Source organism: Oryza glaberrima, unplaced genomic scaffold (assembly GCF_000147395.1).
Source record: "Oryza glaberrima unplaced genomic scaffold, OglaRS2 ChrUN-Ctg38, whole genome shotgun sequence".
NCBI lineage: Eukaryota > Viridiplantae > Streptophyta > Magnoliopsida > Poales > Poaceae > Oryza > Oryza glaberrima.
The window spans coordinates 86,212-96,699 of record NW_026267043.1 but is presented as its reverse complement, the minus strand read 5'-3'; the positions used below and the strand labels follow the sequence as shown (position 1 = coordinate 96,699).

The 10,488-nt window shown below is 43.0% G+C and overlaps 1 protein-coding gene across 1 annotated transcript; it reads left to right on the top strand.

The window, feature by feature from the left end:
- Nucleotides 1–7,554: 7,554 nt before the first annotated feature.
- Nucleotides 7,555–9,726, top strand: LOC127758343 (uncharacterized). The gene has a single exon (XM_052283898.1). It carries the CDS (start codon nucleotides 7,764–7,766, stop codon nucleotides 9,231–9,233), a length of 1,470 nt encoding a protein of 489 aa, XP_052139858.1. The 5' UTR covers nucleotides 7,555–7,763; the 3' UTR covers nucleotides 9,234–9,726.
- The last annotated feature ends 762 nt before the right edge of the window (nucleotides 9,727–10,488 follow it).

The window sequence follows — 10,488 nt, the reverse complement described above, 5'->3', positions numbered from 1 at the left end:
CAAGAAAAATTCCACATGCCAGATTCGATTATTATTTGCATTACTTTATTAAGGTTTTCTCTTGATTTACACAAGTATTTTCTTGAGACCATTTATAACTTCAATTTAGGCTTGGGAAAGAACTTTGGGGTGTGACAACCATCTTGTTTCCCCTTGCGCAATCCTGCCATGGTTAGCAGCAAACAAGAAACATACACAAGAATATACACGCTCCTATCAACTACTAGGTAGTGGCAGCTCAAATCTCACACACACTCAAGCTTTTAACCAAGCTCTTACAAGATCTTACCAATGCAAGTGGAATGGTGATGTACACCGACTCAACCAAGCACCCCAATAGAGGTTGGATGTATCGATGCCTCGGCAAACACTTGCTGTACGGCTGCAATCAAATCTGTGGAGCTCTGGGTAGGCTTAAATATATAGCAAAAGAAAGCAATGGTTCAAATCAGAGAATGCAAAGTTGAATAATGGTTCAAAGTCAAGTATCATGCTGGTCCTAGGCTAGATCGGACTAGAGACGCGAGCCTAGACACAAACGGTATCACAAGATAGCACTAGGAACAACTTATGCACAACTCTGATATATGAAAGCAAATTCAAAGATACAACTGATTTTTCTCTTTTCCTCTTTTTTTCTTCTTTCTTTCTTTTTCTTTTCTTTTTTTTTGGTGCGGCTTTTCTTTTCTTTTTTTTTATGCACCTTTCTGCCTTTTTTTTCTTTTTTTTTGGATTTTTTTTAACAAAAATAACCTCAAGGACTATAAAGCAAGTTTACAGGGACTCAAATGTAAATATAAAAAAATACAGGGACCCAACTGTAAATGTCCAAACTCAAAATTAAAACTATACAAAAATGGAATGTTCTCGTCCCGTAGGTTCCGTTTTTGCAGACGGATCTCCAATCCGATACACGAAAATTTTTCACCAAGCTGTCTATACCGTGAGGAGAGGGGATGGAGGGAGTCGGACTCACCAATGCCGAGAGGAAACCGTGGCTGGAGATCTCGGTCACGGGTGGAGATTGATTCCCGATCTATGGAAAGGCTCCATGTGAAAACAGAGACAAATCCCTCCCTTCCTTTTTCTTTTCTACGTTGGCCACCAAACAGAAACCAATCCAATCTAATCTAGACAGATCTCTCCTCCTTCCTTCTTCCTCGCACACACATGCACGGCAAAAGGAACACACGGTAGCAACACGGCCTCGGGACAGCGCAGAATCACACCACAAAAAACTAGATGCAACTCAGCAACAACAAAACCGACCGATAGAAACTTCTGAAAACTAGAAAAATGAAACCTTGGCGGAAAGACGATTCCGTTTTCGTAGGTCCCGACGACAACAAAGCACACGACGACGACGATGACAGTGGTACAAAACGTGACCAGAACTCGAAACTCTAAACGAACTAAACGCTATGACTAGCAACACGACGTGACGATGCAACACAAAATTCAACAAAGCAAAAACTGAAAAGAACAATGCAATGGCACAAATGTGGCTAGGTAATGTATGAATTTTTTTTTCGGGCTATTTTCTGGTTATAGGTAAATGAAAACTCACCAAGCAACGAAAGCTCTGATACCACCTGATGAACCCTGAGTTCCTCTCGACACTCAAGGCTGTTGTTGGCCCGATCTTTCGGTGAGTTGTGATAACTACGATTTGGGAGAAACGTTGACGATCCGACTACAACCGTACGAGACGTTGTGTTGCGCCTTAGCGATCGATACACCTCTCCATGGGTTGTTGATCTTGCCAGTGCAGATCAACCCTATTCCTGCAAGCAAATCGAAGAAACAAGCAAGAACAAGATAAAAGCAATTTGATATTGCAAATAGGAATTTAATACAAATGATAAGTTGGGGTCCGAAGAACAAGCAGACGGACGGTCTAGCCGACACGCGCGCTGTAAGTAAGTAGCAATGGCTAAACTTTAATCTATCAAAACCCCAGAAACCCTGAAGGGGTAACTACCTATATATAGGGGTGGGAGGACGACCTAGGGGTGCCTAGGGTCGTGCTCCACCAGCTTGGGGCGCACCCCACATGGGCCCCACCTGGGCCGGGTTCCCAAATGAAGTTACAAGCCCGTAGGCCCATTATAGGTGACGCAGCACCTTGTTCCTGTGATTCCGGCCACACGAGATGGAATTTAGAGAAGAGGCTGGATCCGTTAGAAAGAGGGCTCCGAGAGCTTTCCATCAAGTACTCACGGGCCGAAAACGGAGGTCGTATGCAAATTCGGTGGCCGTTTGAAGTCAACAGTGTAGTAGGTGGCCGAATCGGATTCCAACACTTGGAGTACTTGATCTCGATATCTTCTTGTTCATCCATGATGTGAGCAATGGTTGCATCCTTGGTAGCCATGGTCACATCAGTTTTACTCTAGCCTGAGATGTACCACTGTACCCACAAGACACAACCCACCGGCTTGTTACCGTGCCCGGCCAGACACGTCACCATGTGGAGTTGTTGTGACAAGACCCCTCACATAACTCAACTCAAAGCAGCGCACCGTTCCTAGATCGTCCCTCAAAAGCCAGAGGCATGGACTCCCCAGCGACCCCATTGACTTCTCACCGCTTCACAGTCTGGCACACAACAATGAGCCTTGCTATACAAAGTGTCCAGCGTTGCCCATGCTGGCTTGTGGTTGGCACGGTTAATGTTTCACAACAATAGCTCGCGAACCGGTCCTTAATTGTCATGAGCACGACCATCAAAACCATGTGCTCACAACCCACCTTTAATCAAGTTTTAGTTCACAACTAATTAATAACCAATCACGACTGACCATCGTGAGCTACCATTAAATATCCGCTCGTCAGTTGGGCTGGCTACATGGTTCTGGAGGGAGGGCTGTTAGACCAGTAGGCGACGACAGTAGCAAGGTGGCGTTGAAGCCTATGACGAGCTTCCTTCCAGGCGTTTAGAAGACCCATTTCTTAGGGGTGTTGTGTGCTTGTTCTGTTTTAATCGGTAGGATCAAACGTAGACGCGTGGTTTTGTTGTATATTTTCTTTTTTTCTGACTATAGTCTCCCAAGACTATAGAATTATATTTTACTAGAAAAAATACCACTCGAATGCTATTTTAATCTTATTATTGTTATACGGTTTAGCTAGGATGAAATTCACTATGGGAATTCACTTGGAATTTTTCTAGAAAATCATGAGCTTCAATTCAGAGTCCGACATTCATCTCAAGTTAGCATGTATGTTTTTTAAAGAAATTTCTTATACGACTTCTTTTGTATTTTCAAAAGCAAATGAACTTAAAATCCGACTCATATGCGGATCTCTATTTTCAAAAGCGAATGAACTTAAGAACCGACTCAAATACGGATGACGTACCAAAATACCAGCAAAAACATTTTCAATTTTTATAATTAGTTGGGTGACCCGCGCAATTGCGCGGCTAGCACCCAGATAAAATTATCTATTTTTTTAATTTGGCATTACTTAAAATTTGTTAAATAGCCATTATGTTGTCTTATAACCTTAAAAGATTGAACCTTATCCTCCTCAATTTTTTATAGTTTTTATTTAAAGGCACACCAGTCATTAGCTCTTACTCTTTTATGACCCCTTTATTTTTTTAGAGAATTACATAGTACAACGCAGACACTCACAACGTGCACACACACACCCCTATAAACGCACGCATGCAAACCCTACCCCTATGAGCATCTTCGTAGACTGGGTCGGCAAATCCTGGAGATTGACGAAGTTACCACAGGCGCCTCGCTGTCGAGAGGTACGTCGCCTACCAATGAAAGCACAATGCCGTTAAATCCTGGAAAATTCGCTCCCATAGGGAGTCGAACCCAGGACCTAAGTTGCTACTGAGGCTCTTGTAACCATTAGGCTACATGCCCTTTCGCTATCACCCGTTTATTTGTTTATCCAGTCTATCACGGCTTTTATTTAACTGCCTTTAAACCTTTAAAAAATACACCTTCTAGTTTTTAGAGTCCATTGTCTCGACAGGTTCCGTTACTATAATTTTTAGGAGAGTTGTCAAACGTCAATATTGTGTTTCTCTATGATCCGCCTGTTGTCTCCCATATTTATTGTTGTTGGGATTTTAAAAATTGAACATAACTATCGTTGGGGTTCATCTTTTACTTTCTAGAAATCTACCCAACCGTCGCCGGCTTCGCCATACTATACGCATGTATTTTTATTATCATTGAGATTTTAAAAATCGAACATGATTATCACTGTGATTTACTTTTTACTTTCTAGAAGTCCCGCCAACTGTCGTGATCGTGACTTATCTATCGTCCCTCCTCTTAATCATCATTGAGATTCTGCCACCAACATACTCCTTTACGGTCCTAATGTCCTCTCCTCTTGATTGTTATATGTCATCGTTAAGTTTTAGATGGACTATTTTTTAAAAAAAATCGATATTTTTCATTCCAATATTTTCTTATTTTCCTACTTGAACTCTTAGAATTATTTCTCTATTTTCAATTTTTTTTATTTTGAATTTTAAGGATTCATTTCTCTACCTGCCAACCGCCATCGGTTCCACACCACTATACTCCTGTATGGCATTCCGGTTGTCTGCCTTATTTATTACCATTGAGATTTTTAAAATAAAACATGATTGCAATTTTTTAATCCAGAAAACATGATTGTTATTGCGATTTACTTTTTTACTTTATAGAAGTCCCGCCATCCGTCATGACTAGCTGCTCATCGTACTATCCGTCGTTCCACCTCTTAATCGTTCTTGGGGGTTCTATTTGTGGTTTTATTTATAATTTTTAGACGTCTCATCAACTGTTCAGCACCTTACTGTTTTACAGGCATATTACTTGTCCTTTTTTTATTGTTGTTTGTAATCGTTGATTATTTTTTGAAAAATCCATATTTTTTATTCTGATATTTTTTTATTTATAAAGTGTATTTCTACTTGAAATCTTATAATTATTTTTCTATTTTCGGAATTTATTTTATTTTTTATTTCGAATTTTAATTATTCTGGTATTTAGTTCTATAAGGACTCTTCTTGATATTAATTATTTTTAATTCCAAATTTCAATTATTTCTAAATTGTATTCCTACTTTAATTCTCTTTTTCTCTTTTCTAATTTTAGAATTTATTCTATTTTTAATTTCGAATTTCAGATATTTCTAAATTGTATTATAATTGAATTCTTCTTTTCTTTTTCTCGGATTAATATGGGAATTTCTAGCCTCTACAGCCAAGGTGGTGCCTTTTTTCAAGGCTGTTTCAATAATCTTATCTTAACTAATTAAAAGATTCGTATTTTTTCTTTTGTCACTTTTTTTCATCCGTAATTCCGACCAAACAGCGCCCTCCGTCTCCGTCTCCGTCTCCGCACGTAATACGACCAAAGCAATGCAAAAAAAAAAATCAGAGATCAGAGATTCATACTAAATCCTAATCGTGCACAGGGGACAAATCACAACATCAAATATCGATTAAAACCCCATTGAGCAATTAGAAATCTTACATGCATTGGAAAAAAGAAAAATAAAATAAAAATCACACAAACCATTGATGGTGCTGCTGCTCATAGTCCATACCATCAGCTTGAGTCCCCAAGCATTGGCTAGCGTGGCATGGCAACTGGGAGGAGACAACCATCGGTGGCTCGGACGGCGGGGCAATAGGGAGGAGGAGGCCTTGGCGGCTCGGTGAATGGCCATTGGCGGCAGCAGCGGCAGCGCTACATGAGGACGGTGGAGGAGGGGGCCATGAGGAGACGGTGTATGCTCGGAGGAGGAGGTGGAGGAGTCGATGAGGAAGAAGAGGTGGCGGCGGCGGCGCCGACACACGGCGTGCTACGCAGAGCGGAAGAGAAGGAGTGATGCTAAGTAGGGAAAAACGGCGGACCACGATCCGGAGTGGGAGAGAGCCGGAGTTTTAGGGTTAGTTATTGGGTTGCTTTAGCTTGGTGGGCCAATTGGGCCAAATGTAGTCTGGTTGGTCTTTTTTTTATGTAATAAGTCCACTCTAACTCCCTCAATATCGCTTCAATTTAATTTATATCTCGAACCACAATAACGAATATTTTGACCCCTCACAATTAAAACCGGTTTAATTTAACTTTCTTAGTGGTTTTAAAGGACGGTTTAGCTGATATGACGCTTTAACTTAGTCTAACCTACCGAGTCATCCTACAGGACCCACCCATCAATGGCCCTTATATTTATTCTCTTCCTTTCCTTTCCCCTCCGCCAGATCGGTGTTGCCCCGTCTCTCCCCTTCCTCTCCACGTCGAGCCGCCGTTGGAGAGAAGCTCGGACGTCAAGGGGAGTATAGCTTTCAATGGAAGTGGTTATAGTAATTTTTTTTATAGCTTTACCGATCTGTCATGTATGTATTGATTTCTTTGTTAGTGATTAGTTTTAACGGTGTATTTTTAAAAATATTATTCTTTTAAAGTGCTCATATAGCAAAAAATAATTATCTAATAAAATTTGAGTGAAATTTGTGTGGTCCCGATGCAACGCACGGACACTTTGCTATGCTAGACAGATTCAGATAGATGGAGATTCCAACTCTATCAATAAAAAAATGACACTATATCGTGCGGGTTGTTTAAAATATTAAATACTAGGTGAAACCCCGCGCATTACTGCGGGAATTTAGTATGTTAACAATAAAAAAATAACGTGTAAAATAGCTAGATAACATCAGATTAAGTAAATTAATGTGGTTTATGATAATTTAAATTTAAATAGTATGTAGAATGGTGATTCAAAAGTAAAAAGTAAGGTGGTATGATTTTGGAAGAAGAAAAGTAGGGAGATAATTTGGACCGTAGATTAATTATCTAAAGACTAAAAACAATTGATGTGATATGACTTAATTAGAGGAAAAAAAGGAGAAAGATAATTCAGACCATAGATTAATCATTTAATCACTAAATGAGGATGAACTATATATACTATATATACGTATATATAGGATATCATAAAACATAATAAAGATATACATTGAAACATCATGTGAATTATGTTGGATGATAATTTAACATATTTGTATTTGAAAAGCTCTTAAATTATAAAAACTATAAAGATATACTGTAGTATGTTTGCATGATGTTTAAATGTGATGATTGTTAGTGGATGATGATGTGTCATCTTGTTAATTAGTGGATGATGATGTGATATCTTGTTAGTGGATGATGATGTGACATCTTTGCATGTTAAACTTCTATAAAGATACACTATAGTATGTTTGCATGATGTTTAAATGTGATGATTGTTAGTGGATGATGATGTGTCATCTTATTAATTAGTGGATGATAATGTGGCATCTTGTTAGTGGATGATGATATAGTATTTTTGCATATTAAGGTTAAGAAGTTAGTGGAAAATAACTTTATAGCTAGATAGGATTCAGCAGTAAATGCCGAGTTCTACCACGACGGTACGCACGGCCGCACAGCAGCCGCACCGAACCCACACAACCGACAGAGACGTGGAGGCTCGCGCGTTGGGTCCACTGGGCCCCGCGTTAGAACACCTGCCTCAATCCCCGTTCAATCCTTCCTCTTTCCCCCACCCAAATACCCAATCTTGCAAGCCACAGGTCTATCTTCCTTCCCCTACCTTCCTTCCCCAAATCCAACGCACGCGCCGTGGCCCCACCCAAATCCGATGGCGAGCTGAGTCCCCGGCGTGCAACGACGGCGCCGACAAACTCCCGCCCCACCGCTGGAGGCGGCGGCGGAGGCCGTCGCGCTGCCGGATGCTGCGGCGGTGGCGTCGGCATGGACGCGGCGCTGTGCGACGACCTGCTGCAGGAGGTGTTCCGCCTGCTGCCGCGCGCCTCCGCGCCGGCTGTGTCCCTCGTCTCCCGCCGCTGGTACGCCCTCCTCCGCGCGTCGATTGCCTCCCTGACCCTCCGCCTGCCGGTCTCCTCCGACGCCTCGGTGTTGGCGCCGCTTTCTGCGCTGCTGTCTCGGTTCCCCTATCTCTCCGCCCTGGCGGTGGTCTGCACAGCCGCAACCGCCCAGGTCGCGGACGCGATGCTGCTCGTGGTCGCGTCTTCACCGTCGGCCGCGCAGCTCTCCGGGCTGAGGTTCCTGCCTGATTCGGCTATCTCGCCTGCGGCGCTGGTTGCTGCCTGCCCAGCCTTCTACGGCCTCACCTCGCTTCACCTGACCGCCCTCCGTCCCCTCTCTTTCTGCTGGATTGCGTTCTTGCCCCGCCTCAAATCCTTCTACCTCGTCAACTCCGCTGCCGCCGCCGCCGTTGACTACGCCGGATGGAGCTCTGATGATGTCGACGGCAACGGTGAGACCATTGGCACTTTGCCTCTAGAGAGGCTGTCTCTGTGCGGCATCTGCTCCGGCGACCGAGGGATCGGGTGGTTGTGGCGACGATGTGGGAACCTCCAGTGGCTTCAGCTGCGCGCCTGTGACGGCACTGGGGACGGGCCCTCGTCGCAGTTCTTCGCGGGATGCCTTGCTGGCCTGCTCGCGCTAGAGCTCCGTGCTTGTCGCTCCGTCTCTGACCACGTCCTCCTCCTCGCTGCTGATCGCTGCCGTGTGCTCAAGTCACTCCTGGTGTACGATGGCGGCAGCCGGGAGGCCCTCCACCGGTTCATCCACCAGCGTGGCGCAGCGTTGCACACGTTAGACCTCCGCCTCCCTCTCGACTTGCACAATGACCACCTCCTAGCGATCGGTGCCGAGGCCGAGCAAGGTCAGCAAAGCCAGAATGGCGGGCATAGCCTCGCTGCGCTCCGGCTTCAGAGCTGTGTGCTCATCACTGGCGACGGACTCCGGTCCCTCGCACGCACAACCACTGGAGCTGGTATCGAAGAGCTTGCCTTGGTGAACTGCGATGTGGTGGAACGGGAGCCTGGACTGCTTACCTTCCTCAGCCAGAGCATGCGCCGCCTTCGCCGTCTTGATTTGTCATACAACGAGACTCTCAGTGACAAGGAGGTTGGTGCCATGCTATCGTCCTGCCATAATCTAATTGATATCAGGCTCAGGGGTTGCAGGTGCCTCACTCGAGGATCTTTGGTATCGTTGCTCAGATACTGTGGCCGGTCAGTGGAGGTCATCGACATCACTCGCTGCCTTAGCATTGCAGCAGCCGATGTTGAATTATTTGCACAGGAAGCCACTCGATTAATTCAGGTAATCATCGAGGACAGCTTGTTGTCAGAGGAACTGCGGGCCATTGCACATAAGAAAGGCATAAGGGTTGGCCCATTGCGTTGCGATTGATAATTGTGATAAAAGGTAATCTTCTTCATAATGCCCCTCATAGATGCTTGAATCTGAGCAATCCCAACTCCCTACTTGAATGTTGGAATAAGGTTTCACAACGACATCTCACTACTTGTGTATATGAGTTTATATGTTCAAGTATGTATATATTATTAAGGAACCTATTATTAATTGCAAACTTGTCTGGCAATGTAAATTCAGCACCAAGAATTGTGCTGTTTTGTATGCTCCTAGAAATAACACGTGAAATAATACAGAAAACTTCAAATTCATCATTATTTTTAATCAGCAGAGTGACATTATACTAGAGTTGTCTGGAATTTCTCTCATATAGTGACACTGACACGCAGAGGATTTGCACCAATCTGTTGTGCATGTAAGTAGCCGTCTGTTTGTAATATAGGAGAAATGGATTGAGAACAAATGATGCCCTCATTAAACGGTCATACTGCTAAGTGCATTTGATACAAATTCAAATCTTCATATCTAATTAGATGGATCTGATTGCTTATTCCTATGCAATTCTGACTTTGCTTTTTGCACCGAATATCGGGGAATATAAAGTATGGCGGAAGGGGGCGATAATCGCGCGGGCCACGTCACCAAAAATTTCGCTGCCGTCTGATTGAGGTGTTGTTTGGATCAGGGACTAAACTTTACTCCCTATAACATCGGATGTTTGGACGCTAATTTAGAGTATTAAACATAGACTAATTATAAAACTAATTGTTTAAATGAGAGCAAATTCATGAGACATTTTTTAGGCCTAGTTAATTCATAATTAGCACATATTTACTATAGCATCATCAATTAATCAATCAATATCAATATCAATATTTATACTAATTGGGTACTTTCTACGAGCTTACATGTTAACTAGATAAATCTAATCGTTGATTAAATCAATTTTACTATCACGGCCGTACGCACAAATCTAATGTGGTGGGCTAATTTGCCTTCTAACTTCGTGGGCTCTTTGAGCCCATCTATTTTTTCTCTACAGCAGATCAACAGTAATGGTCCCTCTTAAAAAAAAGAGAAAAAAAAGATCAGCAGTAATGGTGAGAGATACAGATCGGTCTCATCTCTCTGGTAGAAATTAACGATACAGAGAAATTAACCATACAGAGGTGTTAGAGAGGACCAGCAACCACAGGATACTCCATGCGATTGGTGACGATTTACAATCTCAAATCCTCTATATAACTCAGGTACTATTTTGCCTCAACCTTGGACAGATTGGTTTTCATCG